Here is a 22,480-nt window from a genome sequence, read left to right as displayed (position 1 = left end):
TGAGAAGAGGGACGGGGGAGAAGGGCAAAAGACAAAAACCAACAGAATGGGCAGAAAAAAAAATGCATATATCGATCACCTGGATCACCTGCTGAGAAAGAAAAAAGAAAGCAAGCAGAAGAGAACAAGAGTTATAGAATAAACAACATCACAATGATATATGGGAATATGACAGTAAATACTAAATATTAAACATTATTGTGCAGCACATAAGATCAACAGATGTGGGGGGGCCACAGCCCCGTCCTCCAGGGCATGAAGCAGGTATGGAGGAGATCAAAACTCCAGACATCCAGAGGCCCCCAGAATACAAGAGACCAAGGAAGACCAACAGAGGGGCAGCCGCGCCACTGTCCCAGAAAGAGCTGAGGAGAGCCCCAGATGAGGGCTCATTCAGCAGCCGCGGAGCAGAAGCCAGGGGGAGTTGCAGTGACGCGCCCGTGAGCTCCGCCGGCAGCCAGCCGTGCCTGAGTGACCGAGCCCCAGGCCGAGAGGCCGGGGGCACCCCACCTCCGAAGTGGCCCGAGCGAGCCCCAGGCTCCAGGCCCCGATAAGTGGCCGCCAAGGAGTGAGCCGGTGTGTACCTGGACGCCCATCCCCGGACACAAAGAACCACCAAGTGTCTCATCACTTCCAATGTGGATGCAGCTTAAGTAACCGGCCAGTAAAATTCTAGAATTTCACTCACCAAAACTGTAGCACTTATTTTCTGAATGTTGTAAACCGGGCTTCCTTTCACTTGTGAACACATTTCACCTCTCATTGAAGAGGATTCTTCAGTTCTAAAACCAGATTATGGAGTCCCAGTGATCTAGTTGGGTGAATCTGATCAGGCCTAGTGCACACCTGACACAAAAGGCAGCTACGCCCCTTCATCCAGGATCAATGAAGGGTCAGGCATCAGGCAGAAATCACAACAATTTCATTATGTGATGTGAAACTGTAAGTGCAGAGTGTACATGACTCTTACAGAAGGCAACACTATATTCACATTAAATGTGTGCTTAATATGTTGTATGTTACTAACTAGATTGTAATGTAATTTAAGGGTCTTTCAGGCTTTATGTGTGACGTGCTGGAAAGGCGAGTATATGCTTTAGAGCTACGTTGCATATTTTACTTTCTCTGCATTATAGCACACATTGCAAATGACATGAAGATGAGTTGTTTGGTGTGAAAACAAGGCTCAGTGTGAAATAAACAGTAAACGCTTCAACTTGCCACATATCAAAATTCATGTCTTTGTCTGGAATTCAGTCTAATAAAATACAACCCTGGCTTATTTAACTGAATTACTGAGTCATAAACATAAGAAACTTGGAAATAGATAATGAGGAAAGTAACATTTCAAGCAGAAATATTTGTTTTATTTTTTTTCCAAGTATCACTCTATTAGTGTTCATCTTCAAAGTAAATACTTAAAAATAAATACAAAGCTTGGATAAAACCTGGGGGTATTGGTTACTCTTGCAGTTTTTCTAGAAACAAACCTGTTTTAAGCATTATACTTTCATTTGAATAAGAATATGTTAACCCCAAAGGGGTCACTTTAAAAAAACTGCTATATCACTGACACGTGCCACATGCCCATTTAAGCAGGTTACAAAAGTAGGCAAAACTCTCATTTTGTTGCACTCTGACTCTATCTCTGAAAAAATGCCATCATCTGCCGTCATCTCTGATGAACTTCAGGATTCTCTGCTTCTAGTGAGTTCCTGTTAGTTTGCCCCAAACCAAGAGATGAGGATGGAAAGGACCAGTTGTGAAATATAACTTTAATTCCACTGATGAATCTAAATATGTTCTTTGAGAAAGAGGGGATCTGTGAGTTTCACGTGGTTGCCGGTAGGTAGCATAACAACAGCGGTGGCTGCAGTGACTCCTGACATGTTCTCAAAAGTTCTAAGTTTGGACATATGCTGTGTGTCCAGAGGGGGATACATCGAGCGCTTGCGGACGTTGTAAGTTCTGTATGTAAGCACCTCTTGAAATCGGATGATTCTTTTTGATACACTCAGTCTATAGTGTTACAGATAACGCTACTCAGAAGTACATACAGCATGTAAAATCAACATTAGAGTTTTACATTAACTAATCAGTCATTATAACATAACTTGTGTGATTCTGAATAAGAAGTACTTTTATTTGAGATACCTGAAATGTATATTATTATTTGTGCTTACTTATTTAAATGCATAAATTGCCACTTTGTGGCTATTTAATAACATTAAACTACTGCTAAAGAGGCTTTGGTGCCTGGTGCCTCTGTGATGTGCAGTGGGGAGTTAAACTCGGCAGAGGCTTTATTTTGAAACTTCTGGGCGGAAGTCCCCGTGAGCCTGCCTAGCTTGGCAGCTAGCCTGCGCAGCAAGTCTCCTTGCCGCCGCCGCTAAAACGGTTCAGTGCAGGACTTTCTCCTCCATCACTTCCTTCTACTGAGCAATGTGTTGTGAGGCAGGGGGGTGTGAGGAGCGCCACTCTTCACTGCTTCACGCGGCTCGGGAGCCATGGCGGAGGGGGTACTGAGGACGACCCAGCGGCCGGAGCACAGCGGGTCACCAGGAGCGGCTCAGCGCACAAGGAAGGACCCACGTTCTCACCTGCAGCTCAGCCTCTAGAACCGTTACTGACGGAATACAATGGTGACGTCTGCTAAACTTTTCCGCACATCCCCAGCTTTGGTCACGCGCGGCCGCTTTAACTTTTCACCAACTGGCAGTTGTCGATTCTCGATGGTATCGTAGCGACGCGGAGTTTGGTGTGCTTTTCTCTTCTTCCAGGACCTGTGTCCTGTAAAGCCATCTGCCTCGGGCGGGAATCTGGCGTACTGTCCCGCAGCGAGCTCGCACAGCGCCTCGTTAATATTTCATAGCCGAATCAGAGGTTAACATGGGGGCAAAGCAGAGCAGCCCCACTGCTAACCCAGCTGCTAACGGACGGACCAGAGCCTACTCCGGCTCGGACCTGCCCTCCAGCACGTCCGGCAGCAGCGCTGGCAGGACTGCCGCCCGGGGGGCGAGGTACCACGGTGCGTCCGGAGCCTCCGGACCCAGCACCAGCCAGCAGATCGGAGCCAGGGCCAGGTCTGTTGGGGGCTCGAGTTTAAGACCCCACTCTGGCATTAACATTCCCAACAGCGGCGGGGGCTACAGCTCCCCGGAGTCCGGCGGCAGCAGCCCAGAGGAGGCGGCGGACAGGGAGCGCTCGGGCGGAGGGCAAGAAGTTCCCCGGCTGTTGATTGGATCATTACCAGCACACCTTTCGCCTCATCTGTTCGGAGGTAAGAGCGCAGAGCCGCTCCGCTGCTGCGGTGACGCTGACGCACGGCTGTTTACAGCAGGGTACAGCGGAGAGGTTAGGACGGGGGGCAGTGGTAATCAAACAGGGTTCATTGATCGCTAGAAACGTAGTATTACAGTCAGCTGGTACTACACGAAGCATAACTGATATGGGCCAGTTAGCGTTATGCCAAGGTGCTCCTCAATCCGAGGGAGAGTCAAATGATCGCAGAGGCGATGAACACACACCGTGTTCGTTACCTCATCGAAACTTTACAAGATTAACGAAAACCAGAGGTCAGCTCCTTCCAAGAAAAATGATCAGACTAAACGTGGAGCAGGTTTAAGTGAATGTGAAGCTCAAATAAAACATGTTTGTTTGGTTACTTTTGCAGTCGCTCTAGAAGCAAGACTCAAATAAATGCCCACATCTGTCTTGGTAAAGCCGCTACGCAGTTATCTTTGAATTATAAGTGACAGGAGCAATAATTTGCCCTAATAATAATAAATGATGACATTAATTGAGCTGCATTGATGTTACAAACTGTTCCTCTGGTGTTACTGTTGAGTCTTCAGTATTGAATGTTTGTAATGAATGAAAAAGATGCATTCAAAGGTTTGATTCCAATATGCGATGAACAGGTGAATCCAAAAGTTACGGTCAGGTGGAACATTAAGTGGTCGTCATTAGAGTGAGGAAGAATTATCAGAGATGGGCTTATTGTGTGTCAGTCACAAGTCGTTACCCAGTATTGTCAGTGGTGCCTGTGAATGTGAAGCCTGCCAACTAAATCCTCCCATTATCAGCTAACATTAGAAACCATCAGCAGATACCTGCAGACTAGCTAAGTATGTGTGTAGCCATCAAGATGTCACCCACTGGTTAGTGATGTCCAGTTAGGAAGCCTAAAGCTGCTTGCCATGTGAGGAGGGAGGGGTGGACATTTATTGGCTGATTACATGTCAGTCATGGGTGTTTTGGACCAGGGTTGGGAATGCTGGTTAAAGCTGGCGATGTTGGGCCAGACTAATACAGGGGTTTTAAGAGCGATAGCATTTCAGTATTCCGATACGTTGGGTGTCTTCTTCTCTTTCTGTCAGACACATGAAGCACACAGACACACAAACCATAAACATATTTGCCTAACATTTGTAATAGCCATGAAGTTATGCCCGTGATTGCAGTTATTTATTTACTCGTTTATGTTCTGCCCAGCTCTACAAAAAAATCACAACTTTTTATTCAGAATGATACAAAATCAAAGTTTGAGGCTCTGGAAGGTGTTTCCAAAGGTCACGGCCAACCACTGTTTTCTCAGCAGTGCTGTTAAACCACAGGTATTTGACTGTGTGGCCATTAAAAAAGTGCTGCTTTTTGGCATTTCTGTGTTCACCTTCTAAACTGTCTGCGGTGATCTGACCAGCTCCCCAAACGACTTGTTAAGACTAGTTAATGTGATCCGTGGCACACATCAAACTGTGCAGCTAGCATTTCCTTTTACTGTAAGGGCCAACATGGAGGAAGTTGGTCACCCAGCTGTAACTTCACTGCCAAATATGTTTCTGAACAGTCTTGTGTTTGTGTCACAGTTTTGACTGAGCACAAGTTAGAAAGCTGACTGCAGTTCTCTGAACAGTGTCAGCGTTAATGGTTTTATGAAGTAAAACGGCGCCTTATTCTAAGCTCGACGTTGTTACAGTGATAATAGAAAAATGATCAAAAAGCGATCCACAGCCTAGCTTAGCTTCAAAGCAGCGCTATGAATTAGACACAGACAGCGATGAAGATGCTGGCCCCTGAGTGAGCGGCTCCTGCTGGCTTTAATAACAAATAATGTGTGATGGTGATGATGACTCATTTGAGCCAAGTGCTAAGATAAACAGCGCGAGCCTCCTTGTGAATGTGCTCTTCTTGGTTTCATTGATCTGCTGTGAGGGCTGTAGTGACTAATCTTCAAGCGCTCTAATGCTTCGTGACCTGAGATTGATCGGGGAACTGGGGCAGAGGTCAGATACACAGCTCGGCATGTGGCACAGAGGGAGTCGGTCTGGGAGCTGATCGTCAGCGCAGGTGAGGATCGGCTGGGTGATGCTCTCGGTGAAAACGATTCGCATGGCGCAGCACATCATCCAGCACGAGCACAGTGAGTGTGTGTGCTTGTGTCTGTTCACAGAAGGAAGACAGAAACGCTGAGTTCATTCGGGGAAGACAATAGAGCCATTTGAGATGCATTGCCCTTCTCCTGGAGAGTATTTAGCAGCAGGCGGTTCAGGCTGGACAGTTTCCAGAAGGCATCATTTTTATATTTATTTACTAGCGTTTGCTGTTGTGTTTGCTGTCTGTCAGAACAGTGACAGGTTTTATGCCTTGATCTGATCATTTTATAATCTATAGCTTAAGCACGCTCACAGAATCTGAAGATGTTAAGACAGATCAAACCAATCCAGGCGAAAATAACCTCAAGTAAAATAAAATCATTCATCTGTCTGATAAAAGTACCTTTTAAGAAGATATTTAAAAGAAGTCCCAGACTCAGCCGGTCTCGTGTCCTCAGGCAGGCCCGGGGGCTCCGGCTGCAAATGCTCTGATAAAAGACCTCTGCCTCAGGACTACTCACCACATGCTGGCTTGTCGTCTTGTGTGTGTGAGGTCAGAAATGTTGGACTGAAAAAGGCCAAGGAGGAAGTAATAACGTGGTTGACACTGAGAGCCGGAAAGTTTAACGTCAGTGATATAAGCAGATCAATGCATGTTAAGTTCATGCAGCTTAAATCATTGCTGCTGTGAAGGTGTGTGAAACGCTCTCTGTATGTTTAACAGTCAAAATAGATCCTGTCTGTGAAACAGATGTTTGTGGTGTGCTGCTCAGAAGTGTTCAGATGATTCGGCTGGTGAGTCACATAATGAGCGCTGAGCCCCGGAGGGCAAAAACAACACTGCAACTTGTTGGACCCTGACAGTTTGTAGAAGCTGAAGCATGCCAACATTTCATTGGTTTCATTCTTATCACCTCTGAAACGGAGGGAAAAACCGATGTGATAAAACTCGCAGGTATCGTTTGATCCAGGTGCAACTGTTGCTTTCCACTCTCTGTGTTTGTGCAACACTTTGCATTTTATCATTATTATTCATCTCTGACACTTTTCCACAGTGTGTCTTTTGTGCTGTTTATTCCCCTCAGCTGATCACAGCAGATGGCCCCGCCCCTCCCTGAGTGGTTCTTCTGGAGGTTTTTCCTGTTAAAAGGGAGTTTTTTCTTCCCACTGTTGCCAGGTGCTTGTTCATAGGAGGTGGGCATTTACTCAGTATTATTGTAGATAGAGCAGGGCGATATGGCCAAAAATTTTATCACGATATATATTTGAAACTTTGCGATAACGATATAACTGACGATGTAATTGATGCGAGACAAAATACAATTCCACAACTTTACTAGCGCAAAAAAACCATCCATTTATTTTCACTTAAACAAGCAGCTGTTTTTTATGTCAATTAAAGCTTTATAAACATTTAACAGTGCGAATGCAAATTCCTTACTGAAAGTTTAACCAAAAGGCATTTCCAGTAGAAATGGGCTGACATGTCCTGAGCATAACAACAACAATCTTTATTTATAGAGCACATTTAAAAGCCTTGGGCATACCAAAGTGCTTTACATAAAACAATAAAAAATAAAACAGTTCACACATTAACATCAAATACATAAGAGTAACGGATTATGTTCACAGATAAAAGCCACCAATAAGAGTAAACTGCAGCACATAGGTTATAGCAAGGTAAGACTGTACCACCATGATAAAAGACACCAATAATGGAAAGATAGCAGAGAATTTAATACAATACAATACAATAGAAGAAGAAGAAGAAAGTGTGTACATTATTGTACTTTATTGAGCCCCGTGGGGAAATTGCTCTCTGCATTTAACCCATTCACTCAGTGAAGCAGTGGGCAGCCAAATAGGTCAATAGGTCACTGCAAGCAAGCCAGCATTTAACTGGTAGAAAAGGCAAGTTTAAAAAGATATGTTTTTAGCTGTGATTTAAAAGAATGAATAGAATCAGACGCCCGGATGCCAATCGGGAGATTGTTCCACAGCTCCGGTGCAACTAGAGCAAACGATCGATCACCTCTAGATTTCAGTCGAGATCTGGGCTGAACCAACAGTAACTGTGAGGATGACCTTAAAGCCCTAGCAGGAGCATATGGGTTTAAAAGTTCCTTAAGATAGCTTGGTGCAGTGTTATTGGTAATTTTAAAAGTAAACAACAAAATTTTAAATTGAATACGATATTTGACAGGCAACCAGTGCAGATCAGCAAGGACAGGAGTAATGTGGGCAAACTTCTTGGTTTTAGTTAGAATGCGTGCTGCAGCATTCTGAACTGTCTGTAATCTATGTAAAAGGCAAGAGTGGAGACCACAATAAAGTGAATTGCAGTAATCAAGCCTTGACGTTACAAAGGCGTGGATGAGCTTTTCTAGGTCTTTATACGGGATATAGTGCCTGGTCTTAGAAATAAGGCGAAGCTGGTAAAAACTGGATCTGACAACAGCAGACACTTGTTTATCAAGTTTAAATGAGCTGTCAAATAAGACACCCAGATTCCTAACAGTGTCAGAGAAAGAACTAGTGAGAAAACCAAAGGCATCCCGAAGTTTGGCACGAAGGGCATTACTACCAAAAATCATAATTTCGGTTTTCTTATCATTAAGGATAAGAGTATTTGCCAAAAGCCATTTCTTGACCTCACACATGCATTCTCGAAAGCTATTCAAAGACAGAGCAAGATCATCGTTTAACTCAAAATAGATCTGGATATCATCCGCATAATAGTGAAAAGCAATGTGGTATTTCTCAAAGATAGCACTTAAGGGAAGCATGTACAATGAGAAAAGGGTAGGGCCTAACACAGATCCCTGGGGGACACCACAGCAAACAGGTACAGCCGAAGAAGAGGATGTGGCCAAATGTACCGAAGAGAGCCGATTGGAGAGGTAAGATTTAAACCAATCCAAGGCAGCGCCCTTAATGCCTACAGTGTGCTCTAGTCTCGCCAATAGGATGTTGTGGTCAACCATGTCAAATGCCGATGAAAGATCCAATAGCACTAGGACAGAGGGGCGTCCATTGTCAGCCATTAGTAAAAGATCATTGAAAACACGAAGCAGCGCTGATTCAGTGCTGTGATGTTGTTTGAAGGCCGATTGAAATTTATCATTTATATTATTCTCATCCAGGAAGGTCTGCAATTGAAGCAGGACCACCTTCTCAAGAATTTTAGCCAGGAAGGGAAGCTTAGAAATCGGTCTATAGTTGGCAAAATCACTATGATCAAGGTTCCTTTTTTTTAGAACAGGTTGAATTATAGCATGTTTGAAAGCTGAAGGTACATAGCCAGAAAGCAAGGAAAAGTTCAATATGGACAATAAACAAGGTCCAATTGCATTAAAACAATCCTTGACTATACGGGATGGAAGAACATGTCCTGAGCATAACCATGTATAATATCCACTGACGTTAAAAAGAGGTGCTTTGCAACATTAAACTGCAGTGTGCCAAATAAAAAAGTCAAATACGTATTTTTCAGACCATAAGGTGCACGGGATTATAAGGCACAAGAAACAAAGCAGTCAGATAAATCAAACTTTATTAAACTCATTCTTCTTGCTTCCTCCACTTCTGTGCCATTGATTCATTAATGCTGGATTCTATCACAGCTGCTCTATTCCCATGTTGTTGCAGTATATTAATGACTAACCTCGTATTGTGGATGGATTATCTCAGTTGTTCTCCTGACTGAAGTTTGGTCCGTTTACAGCATCCTGCCATGCGATTGCATTTGTCTCTAACTATCAGGAACCTTCATGTTAACTTTTATCGAGTGGAAAAAAGTTAGCATTCATCCTGCAGCTTCACTGTTTATGCTATGCTAACATAGCTGTGTCGCTAGCGATCACGTAGCACATCATTATATACCAGCTAGCCCAACTTCAGTATCCCTACAAACGTCACTGCTGTTTAGTTTCCTGTCTTCATTTATGTTGGAAGTGATAGCAGAGCTGTACGTTTGAATTTTTTCAGAAATCTCTCAGTCAGAACATGCTATATCATGCTTAGGTAACTAGCGAAACTAGCGAGCTAACTTCCGCTAACTTCCTGCTAACTTCTAACTCCGTTAAATGTAATAAATTCTGTTTTCATGGATGCCTGGATGTTAAACTTCATAGTTACACCTGGTAAAGCAGCAACACTGTGATGCTGCAGTGTTCGTTTGACTTTGGGACATGAAGCGGACAGAGTCTTGGACCCAGATTTACGAGCACCTTAGTCCGACAAATACGGCAATAACGACGGCCCGCTTGCATATTGTACAAAAAAAAAAGTGCTTTGTTGTGTATCTGATGGACAAACACCAAACCAGTTCCACATCACTGGAGCTGCACCATTTTTACAAACTAATTCTGGTTCATCCGTTTCACTCAACGATCGGCTTTCCCCCTTCTCATTCTCCGTTGCCGCCATGCTTTTTCGGCCATGTGCGTATGAAAACATGCGCGTTTTACTCATATTCTATTGCGATATTTTATTTTCTTATTGTTGCCTAACATTGTACTGGTATTACCGTGAACGGTATGATATGGCTCAGCCCTAGTTGTAGAGTCTTTACCTTACAGTATAAAGTACTTTGAAGCAACCCTTGTTTTGATTTGACACTATATAAATCAAACTGAATGAAACAAATCTGCACTTCAACATCTAGAGAATGTTTACACTGCTACCAGTACAAAGGTACAGTGTGTATTTTGGATCTGGACGGGTCAGTAACAATCCTGCTATTTCAGACTAAAGGCCAAGCGTTTTAGTGTAGTCCAAGTAAAAAAATATGGAGGTGGAAATGATCAGACTCACTTTAAACAATCTGATTATAACAGCCTTTAATGTAAATCAATGTTTTTATTTGATTTGAAAGAGGAAAAACTGAGCAACTGAATTTGACAGTGTCAGAAAACAACCCCTCCTGTGGACACGTTACTGTCTGAAAGCCTGGCGTTGGCACATTTGTCACTGACATTTACACTAATGCTGGTAAACCTGCTGTCAGCTGATCCACCCACAAGGTGGTTCCACCTATCAGACTCTATTTAATAATAATATTATTGATTATTATTTAATCTGATTAATAGTAGAGTTAGTAATCACATTATAAGCATATTAAAAGTGTGTTGCAATAATATTTAAAGAGACAGCAGTTATAGTCGAGGCTGTTTTTAAACACTGGATCCAAGAATTTACCTGAGACTGTAAGCAGCAGGTGGATAACATGATGGATGATTTTGTATCTAAACATGAACGATAATATTAATGTTACCGTTGGAAAAGTCTGCATTAAACAGATAAATACGAGGAGAGGGTTCACAGATTATACGTTTCCATCTTCTTTAAGTTGCCGATCTGTTAGTGAATGGGAGCTATCAAATGTTTACAAGGTATGAAACATATCTATATGCATAAATTATTATCAAATAAACCAAGAGATAAAACACTGCAACTTCACACATTCGTAGTAATACAAGAAGCATATCTTTTTACATGAGACTCCCTCAACTTTTGACACATAGCACCAGTGTGTTTCACCATTCTAAGCTTTAGCTTTGACAAAGGCTTTTTCTCCTCAAGACAGCATGCCACTCTGTCTCTCCATCCATTGACCAATGTGCTGAGGATGGAAATGCTGAGAGTCATAATGCCAGGGTACTGAATGAACTGAATCAGGATGTTTTGGTCATTGTGTTTGACAGTGCTCTTCATGAAAAGACCAAATGGAGGAACATCCTCTGGAAGAATAGTACACATCCTTCCTGTAGTGGTGCAAAGACTGGGAGATTTCATGGCAGGAAGCAGAGAAACACTTCTTTGAAACCTGTCGTGTCTGCATTGAAATTTCTACTGCAAGTTAGCGCTGTTCCATATCATTTCATCCATAATACTGAATATAAACTTTTACATGATATAAAAGTTTCTTATCAATATATTAATTACAGAGTGACCATGTGTTTACGTTCTCTGGATGCACAAACACAAACAGATAGCAGACAAGTCCATGCATGTCAGTCAGCAGCGGCTCTGATGAATTATTAAACTACTCCAAGAACTTCCAACAAAGCACAAAGATTTGTGCACAATATGGAAGAAAATTGTTCACGTTAAAGATGGAAACTTGTTTCATCCACTGAGGTGGAATCGCTGTCAGGTCCAACCAGGAGGATACGCCAGCAAGCTGGTGATCGTGATAGAACTTGGAGGCTGTCTCACCACCTCTACCTACACCTACTACCAGCTGTGTCTGCATCAGTGCTTCAGACTGCGATCGTATATTTCAGTTATTAGGAAAGAGGAGGTGATTGTTGCATGATGTGAGTGGATGACATGTGGGCTTTGCATAACATGCTGTGGTGTTTACCTGCAGTTCATTCAGAGCAGCAATCAGACCTACATCACAGGAGCAGATTGAACCTGTTAAAGAAAGAACTCCCTCATTATCATCCACAGGGAGAACATGTTCATGTATCAGAGAATTTGAACTGATTTATTTGGACTCGCAGGTTTTAGTTCAAAATAGAAGAGAGTCGAAGAGAAAGAAAAACAGCACACACACTGTGGTGATCATTGCTTTCTGCACAGGCTTGGCTCATTTTAAATGAGTCTGAGCCAACCCGCCTTCCCACCGACTTCCTACTTGAATTTGTCTGTGAGCGGGAGGAGCGAAACAAACGGTACAGTATCTGTAAAACCTGTGAACCAAACGTTTACCATTTCGGTACATTTTTCGTAGTACCTTTAGTCTTTATTATTTTGGCGCTGTATGTGAGTGCATGTGAGCGTGTTTACTAAAACAAACACATTCATGCACCGAGCACCACACACACGTGTCAGGTTGTGTGCACAGGTTGTTAGTGCGAGTGTGAGTCAGCAGACAGGAGTGTAATAATTAACTTGGCTCGTTCAGTATCCTTCTTCTATGATGGCCGCATGCATGGATCAGTAGTGTGCACACACATGCACACACATTTAAACTTGTCTGCAGGCTGTGTTAGCAGGTGGCGTGATGGCTTTATTAAAGGTGCTGGATCTTCATTTAAAGAACAGACTGGTGGATATGCAGCAGAGCAGCTTTGCCACACTCAAGCCAAAAACAGTGTGGAAGAGTCTGTTTTTGCTGAAGAGTATGCAACGCTGACAGAAATGTAATGCAAATGAGGAAGAGAGCTTTAAATAACGTGGTCTGATGAGCAGCATAACACATTCATGCTGTTTGTCTCAAACACAAACGGATGTGTTTGTTTCTTAGTGTCAGAACCACAGACTGTATATAAAAGATGCACTATGAAACGAGCCGATGGTTTTGGCCCCTGTATTTTTGAATGTCACTGTTGGGCCAGTGGGTGAGATTAGATATTAAAAATTAAATTTGATAATGCTGTCAATCTTGGTTAGCAAGCTGCATTCATAACATCTTTGCTAATTGGCATTTGCCTGAATAGCATATTCACCCCTAAAAGCCGTCGGGGTGAGGACTAGAGTACGACATTGCCTAGATGTTGTATGGAATTGCACTTTGTGAATACTTGTGCTATGGAGGTAGAAGTTAGCTGTTGTGTAGTGACCCGTGTTTGTTTTTTGTCCCAGACTGTGTGGTGTAATAGTTTGTGAATTTAAGTGGCTGTTTCCTGCCCCGATTACAAACACCACGCAGCATTCTGACATTATTTGTGTTCCTGCAGAAAACCTTTAAAGTGGGATCAGTCAGTAATGGAGCCTCTTTCTGCCAATCCAAGCAAGCAGATAAAAGCTGCCATGTATGCTCTTTTTTTTTTTTTTCAGTACCTGCTCTGCTCAGCTCAACTCAGTTTTTTCAGGGTTTGCATTAGGTGGTAGTACCAGCCTACTCAGCTGGGGTTCCAAGGCGATCCAGAAATGTGACCTCAAGAGACTGCATGCCACCGATTGGCCAGTACGCAGCGTCAGTCGATGATTCATGAGAGTGACTTCTTTACAGAAATCAGAACCGCCATTTTTGAATCCCGGCAACAAGGGAAACAGCTGCAGAAAGTCAACACTGTGTCCAAGCAGCAGGTATACCATCGCCTCGAGCTCCTGCTTTGTTGTGTGTTTGTGTTGCATACAAAGATGTCACAGGCTAGGGCTGTTTGATATAACGATATATATCAGATGACGATATAAAAACGTCTGTCGTTTCATTTTACGCTACCGTTTGTTTCGTGGTGTCGCAAAATAAACTGTTTACGGCAACATTTGTTCATGGTTTTGATGTCACTGTGGTTATTATTAATTTCTTAAAGTTCTCTCTTTCTCTTATATTTAATAAAACCACACTACAGACGGACAAGAGCCTGTTTTTATGCGTTGTCGTTAGCAACAATGACGGTAAAACCATTTCCACGTAAACCTTTCACAATAAAGCTCAAGATCCTGTTGAGACTTTTCAAAATAAACCCAATCACGTGAAAGATGCAGATTATTTATGGATGAGAATTAAAAAAGAGCTGCCAGGTGCTAAAAAATAAAGCTTAGACTCAAACGTTAGAACAGGCTTTTCCCCGCAGCACGCCGTGTAATAAATACTCACAAAGAAATGGCGCCGTTACAACTTATGTCTAAAAATGTATCGTTTCATGCATCGGTTACAACACTCGACTCAGCTACACGACGCGCAGCTGGAAACACTTCACGCAGGTCGAGCTGCCCGAGATTCACAGAGTTTACAGAAAATGTTACATTTCTGTGATTTATATCGTTATTGGGCGATAGATGTCTTATATCGGGATATGAGACTTTAGTCATATCGCACAGCCTCATCACAGGCTTTTGGACACATTGCTATAATGACCTCACGCACACATGAGCTACTCAGTTTTAATGGAAAGCGGCCATAACAGCTGAGGAGGTTCTAGTGGAAAAGAGATTAGAGTGGATCCCAGCTGAAACACCTACCAGCAAATCTGCATATTCCAGCCTGGTCTCAGTTGAAGCACACGTTTTATTGACGCTCCCAGAGAGCAGCCTTTATGTGCATCCTTTTTTTCCCAATAAGCTACTTTTAGTGATTGCACTTTAATCTGAAGTTTGAGTCTGATTGAACCAGGTGCCAGCAGCAGTAGCTGCTTAACATTTAACAATAGCTAAAATAAAATAATCTTCTATTTTTGCAGGATCTGCACAATATTGTCTCATAATAACACTAAAAATGGGTTTCTACCTGGGATGTTGTCTTGGGTGAAGCTTCTTAACCAGCTGCTTAAAGTCCTGTTTGTCAGTCATTTCCATCCACCCTTTGCTCCTCCTGTGATATGGAGCGCAGCTAGCGAGGGTTCCAGCGGTGTTTGGTCATGTGTTTACATTTTGGTTGCATCTCACCAGCTGCTAGCGTCTCCTTTGTATCCTGGTTTTACTCGTCACTGTGTTTTTGCCTGAAGTGGTCAAACGTGTTTGTTGTTTCCACCTGAAGGTAAAATACTTTGCATGTTTTGCTGGGCTTTGTTGGAGGCTGTTGATCGCTCCCTTTTAGGTACTCAAGCTGATACTTGGCTTTCAGACATGCCCAGACTTGTGTTGTTGTTGAGCGCACTAGGGAGTGCAAAGCCATATGACATAATAATTTGACATTTTTATGCTATTTAAAAATGTGTATTGTCACAGATGATATGGCTCAAACTATCCAGTGCATGTAAGGTTCTCGATTCCAACGAGCAGCGGTCATTTTTCACAAACCACAGCACAACTACTGACTGAGAACTTCTGTGCGGCTGATTCAGTTATATATTAAAATCCTCACTGCAAAAAGAAAAGAAAGAAAAAAATATTTGTTTTTACAAAATATTTTTCAAAAGTCCTGTAACTTTCTGCCAGGAGTACAGCGCTATACAAATGCAGGCCATTTTACAGACTTTTAAATGCTAAAACAGAAAATTCTGTAGACTGGCAGCATGTTGGTCTGTGCTGCTTACAGATAGTCCCTTTAATTTTAACATGTTTTCTGTACCATTAACGGACCTTTCTGTAATAGTAAAATGTGAATACTACCATTTACAGCTGTTTCCTTTCACTGTAACTCTTTAAATATACATTACAGTTACAACCTAATGCACCCTTTGCTCAAAAATCCTTAAATTAATCTGTGCTTAGTACACAACATGACTCGTGTGTTTAATGTGAAATATCCTTTTATTCTTCTCAACTCAAAAACGATACCAAAATATAACGACAGAATCCATTTTACCATAAAATGACTAAACAGCTGATACATGAATAATAAATATCAAAGTCATAATCTTTACAATTTGAGCATTTTATTTTTCCTGATGTCAGTTTGTAAATTTCTGCATATAGTTCATATACATGTACAGTTTTCATCAAACAGGATGCCTCACACACATTTACACACATTTCATTTAACAATATGCAGAGTACCTTAAACTAGAATCATGGCTGTGGTTGTTTGTTTTGTGGTTGTCTGTGTGTTAAGTCTGTATAACGTCCAGTATTACTTGTGTACGGCCAAAGAACACATTGATATCTGACACACCAGCAGCATCTGTCAGTGGCATTTAATGCGCTGGTTTGTGGCATTTTGGGGCTGATGCAGATGCAGGTTTTATGGGAGTAAAAAAATAACAATATTCATATTTCAGCTACACAGAGCCGTGAAATATGAGATACTACTTGTGACCTACACGGATTGCATTGCCCATTTTGTCCTCTGTCATTCTCCTCCAACTACAAAGCTCCTGTTATTCCACTTCACTAACATGTCTCAGAGTCTTTGTTTTGATGTATTGGGTGTATTCTCCTGTCCCCACAACATGTTTCCCCCCATCCTCTGTCACCACCAGCACGGGCACCTTGTCGGACTTTTACTTCACCTTAATAGCATTAGCCTTACTCGTCTGAGTATCCTGAGCATGAACATTGTTAACTTTTAGAGCCCGACAGATTTATTGGCAGGCTGATGTTATCAATCATTAGAAACTATTATCCTGTCTGTCAGAGCTATTGCAGCACGGCTGCCCCACCCTGAACCTGGTTCTGTTCATCCCACTTTCACCGAGTGTTTGCTCGTAGGGGTCGTCTGATTTTCTCTGTATTGTTGAGTCTTACAATATAACCTGCCTTGAGGTGACTATTGGTGTGATTTTACCACTGTTAGGTTGAAATTGTTAAATGTTGTCATTGTGTTACTTAAATTTGTAAGTCTTGGTTCAAACTGTATGATCAAAGACACTCCTGTTTCTATTGCCCTCCCCAGTCTGTAGAATGGTGGGGAGGCTGTAGTGTTTTATTACAGGCACAGCTATGTGAGGCTTCTGTTTTCTTGTTTAGTAAACTTCCTGCCTTTATGACCCTTTTGGTGAGCAGGAGGTCACACAAACGCACCCCCAAACACACACACACATACATGCTCACACACTTTTGCAATGCTCCTTTTTGTGTTGAGTTTTGTTGTTGTTCTTAGCACAGGTCCATTGTTGGTCGACACAGACTCGATACAGGAGGGCGTTTATATGTGCATGGCTTCAGGTTCCCTTCTTGTGTGTAAGAGTTCCTGAAGCAGCAAAGACAGAGAAAGAAGCCACCAGGTATGCTCCATCTCTACAGCAGTTCTGGACAGTTGTTCCACGCCATCATTAGGCTGCTGCTACTTGTTCTTCTTTTGGCTGTTCTCTTCAGACCGGCTCAGCTGTCTCATCTCACTCTGTCCCTAGCATCCTCTTCTGTCACACTAAACCTCTGCACGTCCTTTCTTACTACAAACATGAACGTCTGCTGTGGTCCTCCTCGTTTCCTCCTGTCTCATAGCTGCATCTTCAGTATCCTTTGGCCAGTATATCCACTATCCCTTCCCTGTCTGCCAACAGTAGCACAGTTTCCACCGTTAACCTGTAAACCAACAGCACCAGAGGCGGTTGTTGTAAACCTGGGCTCAAACCAATCCAATGTTGAAATGTCATTCTTTATGATCCGCACTGGCCATTGTTTTACACCCTTACTGGCACAACCCTTCCCATTTATCCGGGCTTAGGACTGGCACTAGGAGTGCACTCGCTTGTGTGCAGTAAGGCTGCCATAGAAAGGTCCAGAACTCGACATTATATCAAATTAGAGAAAAACACCTTATTGCTGAAAGTGGTTGCACTCAGTGTGTCCAGAGACATCCTGACATAGTCGTAGTGCGTACCTATATAGTTTGAGGCATCTGTAGAATTTCTCTCACTATGTGCAAGCTGTAAACTCATGAAGGAAATGGCCACCTATTGATTATAGTGTGGCTATAACTCTCAATCAGTTTGATAACATGCTTGGCAGCAGAGAGGCACAGTTCTGAATTGTACCAATCTCTAGCTTCATGCAGATACTGACTGGACTGTGACCAGGTGGAGAAATTGGATTTTAGGACCTTTGAGAGACTTTTATGTGGGCAATCAAAGATATCCCATCTCCAACTCGGCTATTCTCCTGCTTCTTCCTGTATGCCAGTGAAAAGCAATTATAGTGGGGTCAAAGGTCTTAAATATTGCACGGGGTTGTAAATTCTTTGCTTCTCTACCTGTCTCTTTACAACAATAGAAATGCCAGCTACTGTCCACAGTGCATAGACAGTGCATTTGTATGTCTGCAAAAACCTATAAGAGCCAGTCTCACCTCTGCAGCATTGTTCCGATAAATGATTCACTTTGTCTTTTAAATTTGGTCTAACAACCGCAAGACACATTAGTCAGATCTCTGCATATCAACACAGGCTGATTTTTATAACATTTTAAAGAAGAAACTTTGGTCTTTCTAGATATTAAGTAGAGCAGGGACGACTTTGTAGCTGTGAATCCACAACAAGTGCTAAAATGAAACAGGTGCATTGTTACAGCAGGCCCGACTGCAAACAGCACATGCAGCAACAGCGAACACCATGAGACCGGACAGTGTGCGCACCGCGGATGACGTCAGTGCGCACACTGTGTCTGAGGAGGATGTGCGGAAGTGCTTCAGGAAGGTGAACGCACGCAAAGCTACTGGTCCGGACGGGATTCCCGGCCGCGTCCTCAGGTCATGCGCGGCTCAGCTGGCTGGAGTGTTCACGCACATCTTCAACCTTTCCCTCTCTCTGTCTGTAGTCCCAGCCTGCTTCAAAATGGCCACCATCGTCCCTGTACCCAAATCCTCCACCATCTCCTCATTGAACGACTGGCGACCTGTAGCCCTGACCCCCATCGTAAGCAAATGCTTCGAGAAGCTGGTCAGGGACTTCATCTGCTCTGCACTACCCGACTCACTGGACCCTCTACAGTTTGCATACCGCCACAACAGGTCCACTGATGATGCCATAGCCCTGACACTACACACTGCCCTGTCACACCTGGAGAAGAGAGACACGTATGTGAGAATGCTGTTTGTAGATTACAGCTCAGCATTCAATACCATCGTTCCCTCGAAGCTGGACAGGAAACTGCAGGATCTAGGACTGAGCAGCTCCCTCTGCAGCTGGATCCTTAGCTTCCTGTCTGACAGACGCCAGGTGGTCAGACTGGGCAGCATCACCTCATCCCCCATCACACTGAACACTGGTGCTCCACAGGGGTGTGTACTGAGCCCTCTCCTGTACTCACTCTACACCTACGACTGCACAGCCACTAACAGCTCCAACATCATTGTGAAGTTTGCGGACGACACTACAGTGGTGGGTCTTATCACCAACGGTGATGAGACGGCTTACAGGGAGGAGGTCAGCGCCCTGACCCACTGGTGTCAAGACAACCATCTCACCCTCAACGTCGCAAAGACAAAGGAGTTGATAGTGGACTTCCGGAGGTGCAGAGAAGTACACACCCCCATCACCATCAACGGCGCTGCTGTGGAGAGAGTGAGCAGCTTCCGGTTCCTTGGCGTACACCTGGCTGAGGATCTTACGTGGTCAGTACACACAAACAAAACAGTGAAGAAGGCGCAGCAGCGCCTCTTCTTTCTCAGGAGACTGAAAAGATTCGGCATGAGCCCCCGCATCCTCAGGACCTTCTATCACTGTGCCATTGAGAGCATCCTCACTGGATGCATCACCACCTGGTATGGCAACAGCACCGCCTACAACTGCAAAGCTCTCCAGCGAGTAGTGCGGTGCTCTGAACGGATAATTGGAGGTGAGCTTCCCTCCCTCCAAGACATCTACAGGAAGCGCTGCCTGAGGAAAGCGGGGAGGATCATCAAGGACTCCAGTCACCCCAGCCATAAACTGTTCAGACTGCTTCCATCAGGAAGGAGGTTCTGCAGCATCCGGTCCCGTACCAGCAGACTGAGAGACAGCTTCTTCCATCAGGCCATCAGACTGCTGAACACGTCATAGACACCTCAGCTTCACTACTGGAACTTCAACATTATGCACTCCACACTGTATATAAATGCCACTTGTTTTGCACATATTCAACTCTGTATATTTTATATATTTTATTATTATTATTATTATTATTTTATTTTATTTTTTTACTATTTAATTTGTAAAAATGTGTATACACATACACACACACACACACACACACACACACACACACACACACACACACACACACACACACACGTAGGAAAATATTTAGTATACACATCCAGAAATGCATACACTATTATATATTGTACATATATTTATTAGTTTCAGGTTGGCCATTCTTGTATTTTGCTCGTTTGTGTTGTTGTGTTTGCACATCTCTGTTGCTTGTGGGGCTCGCACACAAGAATTTCACTCGCATGTGCTGTGCCAGTGTGCCTGCACATGTGATGTGACAATAAAAAGTGATTTGATTTGATTTGTGATTTGATTTGATCTGTCCCTGTGTGACCTGGTTAAACAGCACAGTATCTCTGCGCTCCTGTGCAACACTGAGAGTCACTTTAGTCACATTCTGACCGGTAAGATCAGTGGTTATAAAATGTGATCAAACTGTTTTTTGATTTGTTTGTAGTTAAAGTTCACAGAAGCTAAACATGACAGAAATCAGAGGTTGCCGTGACGACTGTGAGGAGGAGGTGCTTTCAATCAATCTAAGATTCTTTGATGTTTGGTGATTCCTAATGAAGTCATTTCATTTCGGGTTTACTTAATATTTTCAGATGTGCTTACGATCCAGCTGATGTCCACTCACAATGCTGCTGACTCTGTCTGTAAATAGGTTACCTGAAGAAATCCCTCTAATAGGACATCACATTCTTATTCTGGGAACTAGCAATGATTAGTGTTGACAGAAGCCTCCTGTCTTGCTGTTGTACACAAAGTCTCCTTTGCTGTCAGTGGCCTGATGCACTTGCTGGGACATCTTTAGCTGCAGAGGGATGAAGGTCTTGTTGTCCTAAAGAGGACAATAAGCCCTTTGGCCAGGAGACCCTGAACTGCCTCCCATCAGGTACTGTGTGCTTTGAACTGTGGCTTTCACTACCTGCTTAGATTTAGACATTGTTTCCCACCAGGTTCGATCCATGTAAAAACTACACAGATCTAATGAAGTAGTGGTAGGATTCATTACTGAAAAGGTTACAGAGTCGTTTCTAAAGCTGTGGGACTCCAGTGAACCACAGTGGGAGCCGTTCTCTACAAATGCCAAAAACATGGAACAGTGGTTCACAAAAGACCCCAGAACATCATCCAAACTGCAGACCTCACTTGCCTCAGTGTTCATGGCCGCACCATGACAAAGAGAGTCAGGCCATTTGTTGCTCATCTGTTTTCTGCAAAGACCTAAAGCCAGATTGGAGCTGACAGAGAAACCCCTGCAGACACAGACCAGTCCCTGACAGTCATCTTTTTCCATCCTTGCTGTCATTATTCATGCACAAGGACACGGTGATCTAAGTCCTACACACTCTCTGCTCCCGAGATTGATAATATTGTGTCTTTCTGGAGAAATGTTTAACATGTCAGCATGAAGGTTCAGATGATTACACATCACAGGGGCTCAGTTCTGTGGTCAAGTCAGTCCAGGTTAGCAGAAATCTACCTTGAAGAGATAAGCTATCAGCTACTTAACCTGCTTTCTTAATCTGCGCCTTCATCTGAATACAGCAGCAGATGTGTTTTGGTGATTAACTGCATGGATGTGACGTCAGCCACAGGTTTGTAAAAAGGTGTTGTGAAGCTTGGATTGGGTTTCCTGCTGACCTTTACGCTGTAAAATGTCCACAGGACGAGGAGTTTCTCCACACTCTTATCCAGGAGACTCTTGAACTGAAACCTTGATGAAATAAACATCTGGAAGTTTAAGGTATCATCTCATGTTGAAGTGGTTGACTCCGACAGTGATTTTGTATAATTTGTAATCTCCACAATGATAAGAGTCATAACGGTCTCATTTTTAGAAGGGACTGTCCTTGTGACTGTTAGCTGATAACTTGGCACTTTCCCCCCTTCTGGTGTAAATATGGGAACTTCTGGATCCAAAAATCAAGCAGAAGCCAAAACAGTAATGTTAAGGCTTCAAAATGAAGAGTCAGAGCAAGTTTGTGCTACAATTACATATAAAATTACATATTATTATTATTGACATGATTTGATTGATTGTTAGTCATATCGTTCACAAAAAGGGTTTCATAGTACCAGAAATCTATACCGTTAGCTTAGTACCATATACTTAGAAAGCAGCTGGATTCTTGTGAGATGTCACATAAGGTTTCGTCTGGCTGGCTTCAAGCTGTGACCTCTGTGAAGAACTACTGGACAAACTAACATTAGACTTTGTAACCTTTGTTCTGCACGCAGCTGATTTCTCACCGACCTTGAATTCTGTGTGGAGTTCTGCTTTTTTTATACGTTTCAGTGACTATTTGCATCCTGGCATTTGGTTGTGTTGAACAGCAAAACTCATTACCTGACTGAAAATATTTAAATATCTCCAAATACAGCATAGTTCTGGCTGCAGAGCTGGGGTACTTTGGAGCAATGTATTGCCTTTCCTAAATTCTCTAGTTAGAAATGCTGGAAATACTTTAGTCACTGGGATTAGCAGCTGCTAACCGCTCGGTGTTTAAAGCTGGCCTACATGAAGAACTTTGTACCTAGAAAGAGCAACCACAGTGGGATAAAGAGCTATGTTACTCAGTTTCTCCTGAACAAACTTGTAACATTTTTGTAGTTTGGGTGTAAACGTCTCCAC

General features: G+C 43.1%; 1 protein-coding gene across 1 annotated transcript in view; it reads left to right on the top strand.

Annotated features, from left to right (window-relative positions):
• Positions 1-2,349: 2,349 nt before the first annotated feature.
• The window catches only part of znrf2b (zinc and ring finger 2b), a 52,602-nt gene continuing 32,471 nt past the window's right edge, over positions 2,350-22,480 (top strand). The window contains exon 1 of the mRNA XM_085422051.1: positions 2,350-3,280. Coding sequence (XP_085278177.1) covers positions 2,890-3,280 — 391 coding nt within the window. The 5' untranslated portion in view covers positions 2,350-2,889. The remainder of the gene's footprint in view (positions 3,281-22,480) is intronic.

This window comes from Rhamphochromis longiceps, linkage group LG11 (genome assembly GCF_057381845.1).
Source record: "Rhamphochromis longiceps isolate RC_006_pf linkage group LG11, R_longiceps_female_GT1.1, whole genome shotgun sequence".
In the NCBI taxonomy this organism is placed as follows: domain Eukaryota; kingdom Metazoa; phylum Chordata; class Actinopteri; order Cichliformes; family Cichlidae; genus Rhamphochromis; species Rhamphochromis longiceps.
This window is presented reverse-complemented; position numbering and strand designations above follow the sequence as displayed.